This window comes from Vicugna pacos, chromosome 7, assembly GCF_048564905.1.
Source record: "Vicugna pacos chromosome 7, VicPac4, whole genome shotgun sequence".
NCBI lineage: Eukaryota > Metazoa > Chordata > Mammalia > Artiodactyla > Camelidae > Vicugna > Vicugna pacos.
In genome coordinates this window covers 42,715,417-42,735,970 of record NC_132993.1, presented here as the reverse complement: position 1 = coordinate 42,735,970, position 20,554 = coordinate 42,715,417, and the positions used below count along the sequence as shown (strand labels likewise).

General features: G+C 39.4%; 1 protein-coding gene across 17 annotated transcripts in view; it reads right to left on the bottom strand.

The window, feature by feature from the left end:
* JAZF1 (JAZF zinc finger 1) overlaps window positions 1–20,554 on the bottom strand; it is a 461,275-nt gene that overhangs the window by 110,470 nt on the left and 330,251 nt on the right. For 8 of the 17 annotated variants that reach the window (XR_012074390.1, XR_012074391.1, XM_072964782.1 and 5 more), the window contains 2 exons: window positions 19,632–19,704; window positions 9,448–9,501 (listed from right to left, as the gene is read on the bottom strand). Coding sequence is in view for 11 of the 17 variants with exons in the window: in XM_072964774.1 (XP_072820875.1) it covers window positions 9,448–9,501; window positions 19,632–19,704 (127 nt within the window). In the remaining 6 variants the exon portion in view is untranslated. Of the gene's footprint in view, window positions 1–9,431; window positions 9,502–19,631; window positions 19,705–20,554 lie in introns of all 17 variants that reach the window. The other 9 variants (XM_072964775.1, XM_072964778.1, XM_072964777.1 and 6 more) reach the window with 2 other exon arrangements.

The following is a 20,554-nucleotide window of genomic DNA, read 5'->3' as shown; positions in this document are numbered from 1 at the left end:
CTGCTTTCATTTTGGTATTTAGCACTAGAGTTAAAATCACTTTTAATCAGCCAGAAAGGCAGTTGTTTTTAAAACAGTAACATGCTGAAGAGAGAATTTCCCCTGATATTGTGGGGAATTTGAACTTTGGCCCTACTTGTGGAATAATCCTACATATGCCTGTCTGGAATAAACTGCAAATCTTTTTTTGTCCCCTTTAAATCAACAGGCTACAGTTCCCCAAAGGTTAACAGAAATGCTTCTCCCCATCATCTTCTCTTTTAAAACAGTGCTGTACAGGGTTAGCACTCACCTCTTTTTTAATTTAATAAACCAAGCAAACTGAAACACAGTGAGCTTTCAGAACTGGGGAATTCAAATTCCAAAGTATACCGTGCTTTGAAGTGGAATTCTTTGGGACTCATTTTCTGTAAATCAAGGTGAATACATATAGAAAGGGTGTGAGTTTTCTGGGGGAATATATTCTCATATTCCCTACGTACAGTTTGGCATATAGCATTTTGCAAACTTAGTTTCCATTTGTTAAGTCAATGAGAATTTTAGGAGTACAAAAATACTCACCTTCCTCCCTATCAAGGCTAAATTTCAGTTAACCCCAAATTTGAAACACTATAGCTTTGTGGCTGTGTTTCTGCCTGTTAAAAGGATCAGAGTTAATTTTTAGAGGAGAAAACACTTGCTATTTCATTTCAAATTCTGCTATTTCATTTCAAATTCTGAATTGCCTGCCCCTGTTTCCTCTGGCTACTCATTGTAAGTTACAACGGCATCACACGAGGAGCTGTCAATCCTGGGATCTTGCACACATTTGTAGTGTGTCATAAAAATTGTACAAGTGAGAGTAGATGGCCTGGTGTTTGTAAATGATTCCATTTGTAACAAACTGAGGTAGGTTTAAGGTTAACCTCATGTGAGCAGTACTTTACTCTTATTCTCACATCATTTCTTGATTGGACAATGATGCCTACATGTGAACTGGTTACATACAGATGTATAAAATAGTGATGGCAGGTGTGAATTTCTCTAGGGCTTCACCTAGACCCTCCTCCCTGAAATGTCCTGGGATTGAGTAGAAAGCTAAGTTTTCCCTTAGGAATGTGTAATGAAGATAATCATCCAATATGCAAACTGCAAGAAGCTCACTGGTAAATAACAATTCACTTCTGAGAAATGGTCCTATAAAAATAATCTAAAAGGAAAAAAGTATTGGCACAATGAAAGATGTTTGTTTCAGTGTGATTTATAATAATTAGAGCTTATTAGGACAAAATGGATGGCATGTTTCTGTGAACTCTATCTTACGTCGTCATTAAAATAGTAATTTTGAAGATGTGATAGCACGTAAAGATGCTAACGAAATAACACAGTTAAATGTGTGTCTTGATCACAACCTTTCACAAATGTCTGTAAGATTAGAATGGGATTCAAAAAATGGAAAGAACACCAAGTATAATGCTAGAATGGTAGACTGTAAATGAGCCAATTCCCTTCCACCATCTTCAAAGCTGATTTTAGGATTTCCTTAATAATACAGATTTCCTTTAAAGGTCTACGCAGCATATTAAGTTTTTTTTTTTTTTTTTAAGGTGACTAAGGAAACCAAAGGAACCAACCTGTTCTGGTTATCATGAGTCCCACCTACATGGCTGGTTGGGTCACCTTCAGATGTCAATGATGGTAGCTCAGGAATCTGTTAGTCCTTAAAATATTGGCTAATATGCTGAAGCTAATCTCAAGAAAATTCATTAAAAAAAAAAAAGGAGAGGGAGAGACTTTCCCAGTCTATCTTGTGGTCTGGAATTTATCGTGGTATCTATGACCGTGAGTGTGAGTATTTTCGCATGTGTTTCTTTTTTCTAACATTATCAGCATGAGAACGACTAGAAAGGCACTGTAGATTTTTCAGAAGTCAAGACAGCTGTGACAGCTACAGGGTTTCATTTATAGGCACTGACACTGCACATTTCAGTACACATCAGACTCAAAGGTTAAAATATGTACATAGGGCTCTTCAGCATGAAATCCAAGAAAAGATCATAACTCTTGACAGTACCAAAATGTTGCCTTTCTTATTTTTTCAAGTCACTGTACACCAAAGATAACCTGGCTCCGTGATATTTTTTTCAGAACACAAATAAGCAAACAAAAAGTCAGGCAACTAATAAAAATGCATCTATTCCACACACAAAGTCTAAGGTAAAGTAGAACTGGTGACAGCATTCAAGGCAGATCTGAACAAATTTATTTTTATAGTCAATTGTCTCACACAGCATGGATACATATGTTTTCCTTATAGCTAATATTAACACACATAAATGTCTATCACTTAAGTCTCAGACATTTCAGAATTACTGCTCAGGATGAATAAGGGCCATGGATCAAAATATCCTTAACTTTCCCCCAATTTAACTACATAAAGAAGACTGGCAAATGTATCTCTGTTTAAAAAATGTTATATTTCTCTGGGACACATCCTTTTAGAGCACATGTGAGTCTATTCAGTAGAGGGCTGATTAACCCTTCCTGATCTTTACTCCTGACAAGAAAGCAAAGATGGTTGTATTTTATAAATCTTGAGCCCATTCAATTTTGGTAAGGCTAAAGACTAATGAAAAACGAAAGAGAAAAACAAAGCCAAAAATCATAAATCCTTCCTGACTAGAAGGCATTCCTCCCTTATCCCTAAAAGAAGCCTATTCCTGCACATCTTGTTTGAATTTAACTTCTGAAGTTTGTCTTGTTCCATCTCTAGAACAAGTCAGGCGGCAGGGTATAAAGATATGACTACACGAATAAAAACACAAGACCGGAGAGCGGCCACTGCACACACGAAAACAGGATGGGACAGAAAAATATGAACTGTCAAGTGACATGTCGCCTGGACACATATGTTTCTGTAGCTTGTCGTGAATGTTCAATGGGAAAGCTACTGGAAGGATGTGAATTCTCCTTCCCTTGCAATTGCAAAGCATGGAAATGTAATCAGGAAAAGCTAATGCTTTATAAGCAGCATGCTGGCATCACTTTTCCGTTCTAGAAGATTTGCTAAAAGAGAAAGCAATCAACACATTAACACTATACAGGACATTCAGCAACTCTACAGGGAAGAGTAAGACTCCCACTAACACGATGCCAGGCTCTTCCGAGAAGGTGCTATGTGCAGATGCTGGGTTTGAGTTTAACTTGGGAAGAGGGCAATTTTGTTTTTCAATCCCCACCCACTCTTTCTTACACCAGCCTTATATGATTTATAGTATTTTTATTGCAAATATAGTACAAAAAATGAAACCTTACTTTGTGCAGATTGAAGTGGTGATGAGGAAATTGAGGTGGTTTGGCAATGGATAGAGGTGGGGAGTGAGATGCAAAATTCTATTCCTGTCACAAGTGAGAAAAACACAATTCAAGGCTGACCCTGTACACAGTCATGCTCATGGGGAGGGGGGGAGGGAGGAAGGACTCCTGGTAGGCAAGGGCACCAATGACATATGGAATGTGGCCAGGCCTGTAACGAGATGAAGTCCATAAAATGCATTATCCCTTCTCTGAGCCTCTGTAAATACAGAGGAGAAGCAGGATGATAGTCTGCCACAATCGTTACTGGTGGCCAAATATCTCTGGTGGGAAAGGCAGGTTTATTTTCACGCTTTTACATTAGCTGAAGCTTTTGAATAAACAGAATTCTTCGGAAACTCTCAAGGGATGATCCTGACTGTCTGACCTTCCCGTGGTACCCTGCTTGGCAAGTTCTTTCCAGTTCCTTCTGAATTCCTTTCGGAGTCTGGGATTCTGATCTGGTAACTTGCAAAGAAGCAGTACAAGCAGCAAAGATGAGGCAGTGCCTTAACCTTCCAGCTGCTTAAGTTCAGACAAGAGAAGAAAACGGGCTGGGACCCCAGGTTAACTGCACAATGGTGCAGATTTCACAGATCTGAGGACATGGGCTTGCCAGGGTCTCCATCAATTCCAAACCAAGAGATCTGAAAAGGCTCAATTACCATTTCTTATTCAGCCTCTTGCCTTAGACTTCTGCTCATTTGGGCAGTTTGGGAGGGAAGTGGGGAGCTGGAGGGAGGGGCCACTGGACAGAGAGGAACAGAAACCAGGCAGCATATGTCTCTTTTTCCCAAGCCCTTCCATCCGGTTCCCCATTTTTCCAGGGCCTTTGTGATTCTCACAGACTGATCACAAATGGTGAAGAGGAAGGAACAAATCTTAACACAAGATGATCTTTCTCCTTCAGAAATCACACAAAGGTTTATCTAGTCATTCAGTTTCAAACAAGGACTCTATAATTTATATGAATGATTTGATCATTGTTCTGTGGGGTCTTGGCTATAAATCTTAGCTTAAAGGCAGATTTCATATTCAGGGCCCTTTTGGGAGGAATTCCAGAAGACAGCTTGGAAATTTACACCTCTTTCATGTTCTGAAAAGATTCAGCACTGTTCTGACTGTGTCACAGCCCTGCTACATGAAAAACTGGGGTCCATCACACTAGTCATTCATAAACACCATGTGCTGGTGTTTTCCTTATTATTAAATTGGCAGAAGTTTTTATTTACTTAAGAGGAGGTACTGGGGATTGAACCCGGGACCTTGCACATGCTAAGCATGCACTCTACCACTTTGAGCTATACCTTCCCCCTCTAGAAGTTTTTAAAATGATAATCTTTAATGCCAGCAAGAAAAACAGTGAAATATGCTTGCTTACCACAGGCAAGAGTAAAAATGATTACATCCTATATGAAATAATTTGACAGTCTGTATCAGTGTTAAAGTGATCACATTCGAATCTCAGTTCTGGAAACATGTCACAGGGAATCATGACATCATTCAAAACAGTGAAAAACTTAAAACAATCCAACAGCCAACACGGCAAGTGGCTGAATAAGTTCTAGGTATTAGTGCCACCAAAGATTATTTTTAAAAAATATTAAGAGATTGAAAAATGCTCAAAATATAGCTCATTGAGAAAAGCAAATGACAAAATTCTATGTTTGGCATGATTCTGGAAAAACACGTACAAGAGAAAAACCTAGAAGAAAATACCAGGAAATATTACCCATGATTAACTCTGGGTGAAGAGATTTAAGGTTTTTCATTATCTTCTTCATTTTACTAAGTTTCTACCATGAGACACTACTTTCATAAAGAAAAAAAAAGTCTTAATAAGATACTGAATCAAATAGATGAAAATTATAAAAATAGTGAAAATATGTTTTTAGGTGGTTGAGTTTCAACCACCTTTCAGCTGGCAAAGATTCAAAAGAATCCTAATTCCCACTCTGGGTAAGAAAAGGTAGAGCAGACTCATATATCCTACACTGGAACTTCTAGAGGATACCTTGGTGAGATTTATCAGAATTTCAGTTGTATACATCTTGAGATTCAGCAGTTCCCCTCATGGAAGTTCATCCTAAGGGAATAACTGGAGTGGTGTGACAAAGACGGAAATACAGGGTGTTTACTGCTGCACTGTTTACACCTTAATGATCAAAAAAGAAAAAGAAAACTACCCAAATGTTCATCAAGAGAGGGCTGGTTTAAATAAATCTGTAGTAAACCTATATGTAGGATAATACATACCCATTATAATGATAATTTATGGCTATATTTATTAATATATAAATAGTTCTACAATGAAATCTGTTTAAAAAGGTAGAATTATAAAAATGGAGTATGGTCCATTTATTCTCTCTCTCTCTCTATATATATATCCACAGATACACACACACAAATTTCATTGTGGAACTATTTATACATTATTAGATGTATGTATTATATATACATATTGAGAGAGAGAGAATAGAACACATAAAATCCTGGAAGGACAGAGGCTAAAATGTTACAGTAGTATTTTCTGTGCACGGTGGTAGAAATACAGGTGATTTTCATTTCCCTTTTATATCCTTCATGGATATATGAGTCATTAATGATGAGAATGCATTGACTGCAACATCAAGATTTCAAAACGGTTTAAAAATATTGCAGCAAAAATTTGTAAACCCATCTCCAGCTTAAGAAATAAAACACAACCAATACAGGTGAAGCCCTTTCTCTACTCATTCCCGTGGTACTTCTGTCCCCAGAGATAACTATGATCCTGGCTTTTGTAGTTCTTCATGCCATGCACTTCTTTACAGTTTTATTATGTATGTCTGTATACCCAGGCACATTACTGTCACTCTCAGAATAAAAAAGTTGTTCTTAGTGTTTAAAAGAAAAATCTGACATGGCTTCACCCTCCTTAGCATGGCTTTGGGCAATGGGTCAAAGCCACCAGCAGAGCAGCATGCATATGAGGGCTCTGGGAGAGCAGCAGGGGAGTAGATACTACAGGTCCAGCTGCACCCTGCTGGCCGCACCCCTCCCTGAGGCATGGGCAGGAGTGGCTCAGGAGGAGAAGACAGAATACTGTGACACCCCAGTTTTCTGACTGCCCTTTCCTTCTATAGTGGCAAGACAGGGATTCAACAGACTCACACTTTTCTTTGTAAAAAGATGGACGAATGCCTTCTTACCAGCTGTATTTACAGACTCAAACTGCCCAGGGTTTAAAAAACTACCTATTATTGCAAAGCAATCTAGGAAAACATAAGTGAAAAAGCAAAAATTTAAAAAGAGTTTATCATACTTTTTAAACATACATGTGAATCAACACTTGAAGGCAAAGATAAAGCATCTTAAACGTTGATGAAATCTAAGTGCTATTTCTTTTTAATTTTTATCCCTATTCTTATTCTAGCATTTTCATACGGCAAAAATAAAGAGATATAATGGATCAGAAATAAATTGCTCTGAATGCCACTTGACAATCACCAGAAAGACTAAAATTGAAATGACTAACAAACAGTACAGTGTCGGCGAGCAGGCAAAATAACCGCAAGTCTCACTCCTTGCCTGTAGGAGAGGGGGACGCCCAACCACTGGCAAAAACTGTTCAGCTGTTTCTAACAGCTAAATACACAGCTACACCTGCCTCAGAAGTTCCAGAAAAACACCAAAGAGAAGTGAATGCTATCACCACAAAAAGACTGGTCTGAGAATGTTCAGTCTCTCTTTGTAATAGCCAAAGCCCTTCAACAGGAGAATGGATGAGTTTGGTAATCCAAAAAATGGAATACTATACAACAAACAAAAACAAACGGACTCATACCTGCAGCCACATGGATGAATCTCAAAAACACACGTTGAGCAAAAGAAATCAGATACAATTAAATGGAAAGTAAATGGAAGACCATATGAAGTTCCCGGTTAATTTGCTTTGCCATGAACAGTATTATTCTATGCATAATAGAATGAGACCCATAACTCACAGTTCATATAATAAACTTATTAACAGATGGGAAGAGATGACAGCCATGGGCAAAGCTCTTGTTATTTTGAAGATGGAAAAACAGAGGCTTATCAAGTAAAATCCCAGAGCCAGTACCTGTCTTTTGTCTCAGTATCTTTTAGGGGCTACAGGAATGCCACGTGCCCTAAGGGAGAAACTAAAGGCTTTATGATAGTTTTTCAGGTTTAAATGAAGATTTCTTTGACTTTGCTATTATACCCAAATATGTGCATGCCCCCTTTAAAACTATAGAAAATAAGATCTAAATGACTTAGTCTTAGAGAAATCAGTGCCAAAGACCAGAAAGAATTGTTTTTGAAGGGAGAATAAGCTAAGAGCATCATGTCTTTATTAATTAAAAGCATTCTGGCTTTGAGTTTTCAAAAATATGGCTGCTGTCTAGCAAAGATGAATGTGATATAGAAACTTTCCATCATCCTTGTTTGGCCCAAGAGAACTGTACATCACCAACTATGGCTGGTGCTGAACACAATGAGAAAATGGGCAATAAAAGAAAGAGCAATGTTTGCACGGGCACAACGAAGAACAAGTCTAAGAGACGTCCCAGCTTATTTGCTCCAAATGAATCTGCCCCAGTAATGAAACTGAAAAAAATAAATCAAGTTTGCACCAACGATGGATTCTATTTTTCCTGGAAGACTATAGTACAAAGGCATTTTCAGTTGACACACACTGCCAAAGGGCACCATACATTCTTTCTCTAGTTATAGGGACGGTGACACCAATAACCCTTTTCTGCTAACCTTAGTTTGGGCCAAAGGCAAACTTGGGCAGTATCTGATATAGAGACAGGCACACAATTTTCCAAGATGATAACGGTGCTTTTAGAGAGGAGCAAGTGTTGACTGTTGCTAAACTCTAAATTTGAAATGAAAAGCTGAGTTGGCTCAGCCAGGCACAGTCAAGAAAAGACGTACAAAGACACTGCTGAGAAGGCAAGCACAACTCCAAAAGCCGGATCCAATTTCTGGTCTTGGCATGCTGAATCATATCTCATTAGAGGAGAGAGGGAGTTGGCAAGAACTGATTGTACACTGGCCCAACCATCTGTAAACTACACGGGCCCACGTTGTCACCTAAATCTGCAGGGAAATTTCGGTGATCACGGAAGGTGGAAGCCCTGGGAAGGCTTCTCTGCAAATCCTTCTCCGTGTCGAACATCATGTTTACAGTCTGAGCAATGGTGCAGAGTGAACTGATTGTCAAGGAAAATGCATTAACTGGCATCAAGCAAGGGAAAAAAAGCCCCTGGGACAGAACTGACATGAGCGCAATGACCAGAGACTAAATTATCGTCTCCTTGGGGTGGATGAAAAATTCTCCTCCTCGCTTGTTGTTTGGGTTTAAGCAGCAGCTGGAGACAATGACATAAAATACAAGCTAGCATTTAAATTATTCAAGTCTGGTAACTGCTAATAGTTTGCATGTATGATGGAATGTGAGTATGATGTATGATTTACATGTGAGTAAATTCTGAGCTGTGGGTTTTTAGATGCAATGTGTGTGAGACAAGACAATGAAAGGAATTGGAGATAAGGAGACACTGGCCTTATTCTGGACAGGCCGGGATTCCATGCGGTTGTAAGAGAAATCATATGACATCTTTTTACCTTGGTATCCAGGTAATCCTGAAGAATGATCAAAATATACAGCCAAAAGATCTGGAAGTTCAGATCCTGAGTCTGTTGTCTACTAGCTGTGTGTATGTGGGCAATTCACTGAATTTTTCTGGTCCTTGTAAAAAATGAGGTCAGAGGAGTCTTTTATTAGAGGATCATGGCTCAATGGAGAAAATGTGTGATTTCATAAGAAACCAGAATACGTGGAATTATTTGTGGAAGTTCTTGTAAAATAAAAAGGGTAATTACATATATTTTTTTTCATTGTTTCTGCTGTGACCTACTCCACAGGGCAGTATGATGATGAGTAAAAATGCAGGGAATTCTTATGGAAAGCATGGTAATAGCATGGGGAGGCACTAGGATGTACAAGGAAAACCAAGGACTTTGGAACTGCATGAGTTTGCTTTGGAGCCCACCTCTAAAAACTACTTAGTAATGGTTACCGCTACCTGAGGCATTCTTCACCTGGGGTCTGCGGACCTACGGGGGTCATGGATAGAACTCAGGAGATTTGTGAACCTGGATAAAAAAAAAAGTCCATCTTTACTTGCAGTCACCTCTAACTGAAACACAGCATCTCTTTCAATTACGAATATAGACAACTAATCATAGTACTTTGGGGTACCTATGGCTTTGCACCCAGGGAAGCCACACATATTTTGATATCACAGTAGAATTGTAACAGATATCTCAAATATTGTTTATATTCATCACTAATTCTAAGCTATTAACCCAGCACCTCAGCTTTTTTATTTAAGGCCTTAGTAAAGAAGCATGTTACTATGTTGCAAATTGGTAATTTCATTATTTTGACAATTTTATTTGAATATAATTGAGTTCTTTGTAATACTATATATTTTAGCTGATGAACTTAAAAACATTATTTTGGGAAATAGCCCATAGCCTTCACCAGCTCACCAGAGGGGTCCAAGGCACTAAAAAGGTTAAGAGTGTACACAACCTCACTGGGAATTCATTTTCTTAGGGGAAAAAGGAGAGAAGAGCTGTGAGGCAGGGTCACTGTGAGATCACAGGTGACACAGAGAAATGCACTGCCCAGGGCCCTGCACACAGTAGGTGTTCAACTAACAGAAGTTAATCTGTGTTGAAAATGATGAGACAAGGGAAGTCATTTTCTGTATTATACATTTCATTCTTTTTTAACATGACACAGCGGCCATGAAATTGAACTTTGGTCTTTTAAGGATTTAAGGTGGATGCTTCCTTGTGACTTGACTGTCTTCATCTGTTCGGGTTGGATGGTGGTTTGTGTTGTCTGGGCGCCACGGCCATGTGGCTCTCCTCCCTAGTCCAGACTGCTATTGCTGGAAACAGCCTACACGCGGACCAGAGGTGAGAGTCCACACTGCAGCTGAGGATGGAGAGGTCTTTCTGGGGCCATGGGACTGACCCAGCTGCACTACTTTGAGCCAACGGGCAAGGTCTTGGCCATGGTAGCGGAAATGAGAGCAAGTTATTTAGAACCTGGGAACACGAAGCTTATTTTAAAGCTTGCCAGCACAGGGGCCTTCAAAGGCAAGACTAGTCTTTAGGCTCAGCATAATGAACCTCAATGTGAGAAAATTAAGTCATGTTTCAACTTGAGTCCCAAATCAACACTCTCAGCAATATGAGAGCATCCCGCAAAGGGGAGTGCACTGGAGCCATGGAGGGAAGATTCATGGCCTTCTTAATTAACTCCAAGGTGCCGCACATAAGGGGAAAACGATAAATCAAGTAGATTACTGCCAGTGATCTGAATTTCCAAATGAAATAAGAGAGGTGCAGCGCCTTGAGTCATTTTGTAAATGTGTACGGTGGAGGGGGATCTCCAAGGTCATCCCTGATGTTAAAATTCACCACCCTAGACAACAGTCCCTTGAATGCATTTCATACCACAGGCAAAATACTTGCCACATTGTCAGGTATAAAGAAGCAAGAAATAGAAAGGTGAATGGAACACGTAACAGGAGGGCAACATAAGACACACGTGTAAAACTATGATTGTTAGTCACACACTTATTCAAGACATTTACTGAGCACCTGTGATGTAACAGGCACTGTTCCAAAAGCTGTGGATATAGTGACAGCCAAGGTAAAGTCCCTGCCCCCCAGGGAGCTCCCATTCTCCAGGGGGAGCCAGGTACCAAACAACAAGACAACTCATTAAACTGTGACTTCAGGTGGTGTTAAGTTACATGAGCAAGGAAGCAGAGGAAGGGCACAGAGGGGGTGGACAGGGAACTATTTCAGTTGGCGGTCAGGAAGGCCTGCTGTGCGGGTGACATCTGACCAGACACCTGCAGGAGGGGAGGCAACCGCATGAAGCTCTGATGGAGGGAGAGCATCCCAGCAAGGATGAGAGCTGGGAGCAGGGTGAGCTTGCCGAGCAGCACTGGGCTGGTGAGAGGTGAGGCTGAGAGGTGGGGGTGCCCATCACAGGGCCTTGTTAGTCATGGGGAGGAGCTTCAATTTTACTCCAAGTGCAGTAGGAAGCCACAGATGGGAGAGGGAGGTGACCCAACTTAGAGTCTACTAACATAGAAACACAAGCAATGAAATATTGGCCTGTAGAATAAACCGGGATTAATCCACATGGCAGCACTGTTACTAGTGGCAAAAACCACATACACATACAAACAAACCTGGAAACAACCTCAGTAGTGAAAGAGTTGAACTGTCATACATCCATATCTTAGAATTTTATGTAGATATTAAAAAGAATGAGTTAGAGCTACCTCTAACATTGACCTAGAAAGACATAACGTGGAAAAACAAAAAGAAGTATTATATATTCCTTTATTATTTATTTATTTTCGGCTCCCATTTTTTATAAAAACAAATGTTACCAACAACCAAACCCCTACATACCTGTATGCACCTGAGTTAAAATGTAGCTGGATACCCAATGTAATGTGAACATTGGTTACTTTAGGGCAAGCAGCTTATTGGGAAGTTGAGGAGACAAGAGAGAAGCTACTGATCTTACATACATTTGTACACAATTTTATGAGCCAATGGTCACAGCTAAGTGTGTTAATGCTGTGATTTTGGAAAAGGAGTGTAAAAAATTTAACAATTCCTTCTGGGACCATGGAGAACTTTCATAAAAGAGGCAGCATTAAAAGTCAATCTTGAAGAGCAGAATTGGCACAGGCAGGGTAAGAGTAGAGAAAAGGGAGGAACCCAGCAAGCTGAGGGCAAGACATGGAAGGTTTCTGTACGTGGGGCACATGGACTGATACTCTGGGTAAATCTGATGGCAGCTGGTACTCAGGGTAGAGGCAGGCAGGGAGACTGGTGAGTTCTCGGGACAATCTGAAACAGGACGTTGGAGTCTCAAGGAAGGACAGTAGCAGGGGAAGCGTTCAAAAGGTGATTAGGATGCAGATGTTACAGATATGCTGCCTGGTTATTTGGAAATGGGAGTGAGGGAAAGAGATGGATAGAAGGGAATTAACTGCAAGCTTCCTAGACTAGTGAATGGATAAGTATCATGAATCCAAAAATGAGAAGCCAGTTTGGAGGGGGATGTGAAATAACAGGCCCAGCACTGGAGGAGCTGAGCCTGTGCTGAACATTCATGTCCCAACAGGCAATGAGAAATGAGAATTGGAGGAAACCTAGGATTAGGAGACAGAAGTCCTCTCCACAGAGGTGACAGCTCAATTCCAGGAATGGAGTGAATACAGATGGAAAAGCAAAGTACCAGGAACAAAACTTGGGAAGAAGCCTCTATCTGTGTGACAAAGAGGTAAGAGAAGAATCAGGACAGAACCGGTTAATGGACATAAGGGAGCAAAGGGTTACAATAAAGTCCAGGAAATGGGTTTCTACAAAGGGGGAAAAAAGAAAATCTAAGACCATTTCTAGATGGTTTCTATATCAGAAAATCTTTTTCAACCTGTAACAAGTCCGAAGATTTTGAAAAAATGTAATGTAGCTTTGAAGTGGGCTTAAAGATGCATAAAAAGAAGATCAGCCATAAATATTTACGGGTAGACATAAGAAAGGCTAAAAAATGGCCCGACACGAGTTGTATAAGCAATCTGTTTTAAAACACCGATTGCCCTAAGAATAAATGCTAGACAAGTTACACAAGGAGGCCCACTACCCAAAAAATGAATCATACCATCCAGCCCTGCCGAGACTCTCCTCTCCTAACGTGTATTATGCCAGCAGCACAAGCTAATTCTGTCGGAGCAAGCCAAAATGTCACATAAGGGCTCCTTCCAGCCTCCTGGTGTCTCTTGAGAATATATGGTTTTTGCAGAACACAATGAGAAAGCCAAATCAGGTTAGAGATATTACAAAGAAAATCTGGCAGGCAGCCATCTCGGCTTTGTTTCAACTGATGTCCATAAAAACACAGGTTAAGAAAATGGTAGCACAATGTCTGGTGTTTGAGATCTAACAGTATGCAACATGTTTATGGTGTGCATTAGGCTGCAAACTTCAGTCTGGGCCTGGGGCACACAGCAGAACCTCAGAGCTGATGGACAAAGGAGGGAAACAGGAAACTATGTCCTGTACTGTAATAAATACGATCGCTCTCAGAAGACCACAAACAGGTGGTTTCATGGAAAGAAAAAAAAAAAAAGAAAGACAAAACACTGCTTTCAGATTAAAAAAAATCATATGCTTCAGGCTTGTTTGTATAAAATAAATAGAAGGCCAGTACACACTTGGCCAATTACAGCACTTTTTATGAGGCTGTGACTGACTGTAATCTGGCAAAAATGAGTCCAACTGAAACAGCAAGAGTGAGGGTTGGGGGGAATTAGATGAGGTTTTGGAGTGGGAATGAAAGTGAGAAAGAGGAAGAAAGCTTTCATTAAGCAGTTCACATTCTGGTAGGAGGATTTAAAAATAAAGCATCCAGACTGATTTTATTTTCATTCAAAACAACCTCTTATTTAGTGCATTTTTCCTTTACGTTCTTGAACACATTTAAAATGACTGCTTTCAAGTCTTTGTTTCCTAAATATAACATCTGAGCCATCTTAGGGAGGGTTCTCTATTGACTACTTTTTTTCCTTGTCTAAGAGGAAGATACTCTGTGTCTTTCATGTCTAGTAATTTTTCATTGTACATTAGACATTGTGTATCTGATTCATTCCTATGAAGACTATTGATTTTTGTTCTAGCAAGCAGTTCAATTTCAGGTTGATCGTGTTGAACTTGTGCAGGCCGTGGGTCTCACTTGTAGCTGCTGTTCTTTGGTAGGGCTCACAGTCTTACCCTGAACAATTCTACCCTTAGCCATGGACACGAAGGACCTCATATAGACTTTTGTGGCCCCTTTCTGCACAGATCCCTCATCTCCAGTCCCCCTGTATTAGATTCCAGCAGGTTTAGTTGCCCCAACTATGACATCTCTCTCCTTGGGTTCCAGCTCACTCCACTGCAGTAAGGAAACTGTCCTCAGTCAGTGAGCCAGAGGACCAGAGAGCTCCCCTCCTAAGTTTCCTTTCTCCCAGGGATTACAGTCTTGCACTGCCTATTGTCCAGAGCCTGAAAACCATTGTCTCATACATCTGTCCAGGTGTTTATGGTAGGAGAACTAGTGAGGGTCACTGTTTAGCATATTTTTACACTGCATTCCATACAAATGCTGAATAAGAGTTGAATACCACTCCATTTTCATTACATAGTCTTCTCAATGCACCTGGAAAGTACAGGCTCCTGGTTTCTCACAGAACTGTCCCTAGATTCAGTGACTTATTCACCCTCTCATTCACTCATACACAAAGTGATTTAATTCTAGCAACCCCCAACTGGTACATGAAGAGCTAGTCCCAGCAGATGCTTCAAGAAAATGTGCTCTGGGATCAGGTACATAGGAGAATTATAGTATCCCTTCTGGAGACTTAAAATGCGTATCAGCATAGGAGAGGGTCTGATTAAATCCTGTGGCAGCGAAACCTATGTTATTTAACTTAGGATTTCCCCAACAGAACCGTTTTGTGAATAAATGAGTTTTGTCTGTCCTTCTGTGTGTGTGTGTGTGAGAAAGAGAGGGAGAGAGAGAGAGAGAAGCTAGCAAACACCCCATTGGAAGTACTGTTCTATGAAATCCATTTTAGAATTTGCTAGTTTAATAGCAAACACTAAGCTAAATAGAAATCCATTTTTAGAGGAGGTCAAACCCAACTGCTGCTGTGCCAAGCAGTGCAGGGAGTCTTACAAAGAGAATCTGAGTAGACCTATAATTTAGTAATAAGAGAATATTAAATTTTTATAAGGTACGAAATGACAAAGATTGAGTGCCAAGAAGGTACTCATTTGCGTCTGGGCATGATATTCCTTTACAGCCGACACCAAAATGGCATACACATTTTAACAATTAAAAGTTAATTTGGACACTCCAATTATTGTAATAAAACCATACATTTTGTAAAGAAAATAGTATAGTTAAGAGCCATGGCCATGTTTGTTATCATGTCTTTAAGTTAGTTTACCCATTTCTGGGGAGACACAAGTTATTAATAAGCTATCCTGTCACCTCAAGACAGTGACCTGACCTGTATCACAATAACCTGAAAGAAACACCCATATGCAGCCCAGTGCTTCTCATCAGCCTCTGTAAGGAGACTCACTTGACTTCACCCTGCAGCTCACTTACCACCTGCCTACTGGTGACAGGTGGTGGAGGACTGTTTCCTGAGCCCTCATGGTGCTCTGCCCTTTCTCTCCTCCCGATTGAAGATGCTAAGGCCTTGTTCCCCACTCCAGCTGACACCTGCTATGCTAGGCTTGCATGTTCAAGCCAGTTTCCTGGTGGCAATGTATCACTTAGGAGTGCCTGGTCACCTCTCTCATAGCATTTTCAGCTTCTACATGATAGTTACTCTTATTTTTATGTCTTTCTGCATCCCCTCTGCCCAGCTATCCACCCCGTTTTTCCAACGTTAGTTGTCCAAATCCTCCACTTAATTTCCTAAGCTAGTACTTAACTCTCTGAGATCCCAACAAGTCAGGTTGTACAGCGATTAGAAAGCCAAGTTCTGGAGCCTAACTGTGCAGGTTTGAACCCAATACTCCCTCACTGCACCACCTAAGGCAGGTTACTTAACTTCTCCTCTGAGTCTCAACTTCTCATGTAAAGTGGAGATCATCAGAGTATCTCCTTCATGTGCTCACAGTGAAGATTAAATGAAATAAGCAATGTAAAAAAAAATGCTTAGCATATATAGCTCAAGGCATAAAAAGAGTTGAGTTTGCTCTTTCTAGTATTATTTCCTCTATATTCTCTCTTTCATCCAAAATCTTGTTTTTTCCTTGCCCTTCATATCCTTTTTTCCAGGAGAATAAATATTATACAGACTAAGCAATTAAATTTCCTATTGCATGAACTTGTCATTGTTCCTCACGTCACAAAATTAACAGAACTTCCTATCCTTAACAGTCATATCCATCTTTTTTCCCCCAAACTATTCCTACAACCCCCACTAATTCATTCAATCTCCCTCTTTTTCTCATTAAACTATTTTTATTTTAAAATCTGCTCAGATGTTGTAACAGAACTGCTTTTAAAGGAATTACAGTTTTATTCAACACATGATGTTCGAGAGTAAAGCAAGTTAAAATGGCTATAAATGAAGGCTCCAATTTCTACTCAATTCTTTATTTTAATCCAAAAAGTTAGCTCCATTTTAAGAACCCTAACTCTGTGATTTCAGTCAATGCTATTGCCAAAGAAAGTTTCATCTCAATTTTGAGATGCCCAAAAGAACATTAGAGTTGCATATGCAGATATATGAGCAGAGAAATATTAATGCTTTTCCTGTCTTCACTGCTCAGAGAAATTAAGAATTTATTCCCCCTTGAGGTTTAAGGAAAAAAATCTAATTTGTTCAACTTTATTTTTTAAATAGTACTCTTTCTGCAGGATATTGCCATCAAGCTGACTTTCCTTCTCATTACCTAACCCTTATTACTCTTTTCTTAAATGTGTACAGGCTTCATGTGAATTCCAATATGTTTCCCTCCTGTATCAAAGGCCCTTAAGACTCCTTTCAGCATTTTTTCCCCCGTGGCCAGACCCGGCTTCCTCCTTGCAGCTCTCCGTTGGTCAGCTCTCTTTTTCATTTGCCAGGTGTTTATTTATCACCTACAAATCAATATCCAGAGAGTCTACCATGTGTTGAGTCCTATGTTATGAACGTGGCACTGTCCACCAAGGGTTGTCAGTAACCTGGGCAACCTTCCATACGCAGTCCTTCTCTTGACCTAAAGATCACTAGCAACCCCCTACATATGTCTGCTTCTCTACTAGCTAGGACATGTTGGGGTGAAGTCTCCATTTTCTCAGGCCTCTAAATACAACGTGTCCAGTTCAAGACACATCTTCTCCAGATTCAACTTCTGGCTGGTAGCAAACAAAGAAGACAGAGGAACCTGCAAAATGACATCTTGGAGACAGCCAAAAGAACACCCAGAAGGCGGGAGCTTTCTGGGGGACGCTGGCTCATCCCTTTGACAAGTCACTGTCAATGAAAGGAACTGTGCCAGGTTAAAAGCTTGCAGGGCAAAACATCCAGGTGTGATGTGATGTTCTGGATTGGAGACTGGGTTAGACAAAACAGCTATAACGGACTTGTTTAGATTGTCTGGGGAAACCTGCATGTGATCAGGGTATTAGATTAGATGCAGATGTACTGAAGTGGACAAGTAGAGATCAGTGACTAAAGAGTAGGCTGCAAAACCACACGTACAGCTTATGGTTAAAAATTCCACGGTATTTTATACTTTTTTTTTCAAATTGAAGTATAGTTGCTGTTACATACTATTTTTCCAAAGTGATCGGAAAAAATATGTGTTAAGGTGTTACCAGTAGTGATATCTGGGCGGCAGGAATGTGGGGTTTTAATAAAACAAATTTTTGTTTGGTTACATTTTCTAATTTTCTACAATGCCTGTATACGGCTGTAATAATAAAAAGTTATTTTTTCACATGACTCATTTTCTCCCAGAAGACTTATCTCGGAAATTTCACACCCACTGACTACACCGTGACTCTCTAGGATTTGAGCACATCCTAAGCACAGTTTATGCTAAACTATCACACTCGGTTCAAGTTCTCTGGTGGTTTTTTGGTCTGTGGCCCTTGTCTGTATTCTCCGACTGGAGTCCCCAATCACACCTGACAGAGTATTTCTTTAGTGTGTATAATGCCTGTGTAATTAGTAGATTCCTGCTGCCAACATGGCTGATAATATAAACAGGAAGAATGAATGTGAAAAATCTCAGACTCATTAGGATAAGAAGGAGTGGTACATGAATTTACATATACACAGGTAACATATTTTACCCCAAACACAATAGCCACACTACTAAAAAGTCCTATTCAATACCACAATTAATCTATAAGACTATCCTATTCTTCAATATTAGTAGGCTAATTAACATACATTACAACCACATAATTCGAATATATAGACTTTTCAAAACCTATACTAATCTCTGGAAACAACACAGGTTTTGTGAGAAATTCAGATAAGTACATACATCTTTATTTGTATCTAATGTGATTTCGAAGGTGTCCTCATAAAACTTCTCAAAAATTATGGGTAATAAAAAACTGCAGATGTTTTATCTAACTTCCAGGAAAGGCTGATAAGTAGGAAACCCAAAGGAGATGTGCAAATAGATGTTTACGTTAATGAATCCTTTCAAAAACTTGCTTCATAAAAGAACTTGGAACTGAGCACAGCGACTCCAATTCAAAGCCCTGCCCAGACAACATTTAAGTAAATTTTCTAAAAAGGCATTAAAATGAAACAGTACAGATTTAATTCATCCCTAGCTTTCCACGTCAGACCCTGAACCTCAGGTCTGGTACCAAGAAACTAAAAACACTCTTCGCCTTATATAAAAACGCGACAGTCAACAGAAATTCATGCACTGAATTACGAGCAGAGAATTTTTCATTCCCATTAAAAACTAGTTTTGCTTTTCCTTTGCCTTTTTCTCTTTGGGGGTGGGGGTAGGGGGAGGATGTGTTTTCTTAACATAAGTTGATTTAAGGTTCTCTTCAAAAATCCCTGTCTCTCTAATTATTTGAGTTGGCTGTAACACCAAGTCCTCTTTTAGACCCGATATATCAAGTTCTAACTGTTCTCTAAAGTTGTGCTCACACATTCAGTTTCAGTAAAAACGCATGTTGTTCTATACAGATGGGGTCAGTTGCTGAGAAGGTTTACCAAAAGATGAGCTGCTACTAAGTAACTGTGATATTAAATTATTTCAATTTGCTATATATCCTGATATATGCTGATATTTCAACAATGTTCTGAATTCATAAAGCACCTCTTCACCCCAGGGTTTAGAAGTTTCATTTGAACATAAATCCATTAATCTCCCAAACTGCCCTATGAAGTCAAAAGAGTATACTCTAACTCTGCATACAAAATACTTCCAGAATGAGCTTATAAATCAGTCATGTTTTCAACCATATGAACAGAGAACTACAACTATTCCTCTTCCCAACAGAGAAACAAGAAAATTCCATATAGAGGTTGACTTTAAATAATCTCCTGTAAATATTTTAAGACTGAAAACATTTTTTCTACCCTGTTAAAAAGACACATTTCAAAAATAAACATGCGGCAGATACGAGGTTGCTATAAATTCTGAAAATGGCTTACCTATTAATGTAACTGAGGGCAACATAGGTTGGCTGCTGTAATTCTTGTTTTTCTAAAACACGTGGATCTGTATCTGAAATAAAAACACAATTATGATTTTTCAGCTTTTGCATCAGAATATACGAGGCTACCTAACCTAAAATAACAGAGGTTAAAGAGAGAAAAAGATTAATTTAGTATACCTCTTTTTAAAGAAAACTCTGTCAGCAAAGCACAATCATTTGTTCATTCATTCATAAATAACAAGATATTGCATTACTTTTCAAGAGAATTCCAAACATCAACAGTGATAAAATGTCCATCTGTCACACAAACTCTTGCACAATCCCCCTCATAAATATTGGTTTTCACTGCTTACAGTTACAATGTTGGCATGGTTTTTGGTGGTTAATCGGCCTAAGAAAGAAAGTCTCTGTTAATTATGCTCACGTCAATGCTGGAACAAATTAGTTACTATTGGAAAACTCCATCAATTTGAAAATCTACTGAGTATTGTTCTTATTCACTGAACACTTTTCTGGGTTTGGATTCACATTCTGGAGAGCAACTCTTTTCCTTTTTAATTGTATAATGAATGTATTTTCTAGACTCTCAATCAGAAATTCTCATGCTGGTGCTGAATCCACAAACACCACATTCATCAGAGGGTTTTTTTTCCCCCTTGAAGAGATAGAATTCAACACCATAGCAACCTTCCCTAATGGTGCATCTCCAACACAGCACCAAAAATGCACTTTTCACAAGTAGAAATGTTTTCTCAAACCTCTCACATTGAGAAACAATTGTGGTAAATATATGCAAAAACGACGTTCCTACAGTAAGACTATAAAGAAAAGAAACTGAACATGTTTTTGTTTTCTTAGAGAAAGGTTCAGACATTTCACACCGATTTCTTTTCATTACAACCGCGTTTAAAACCATCT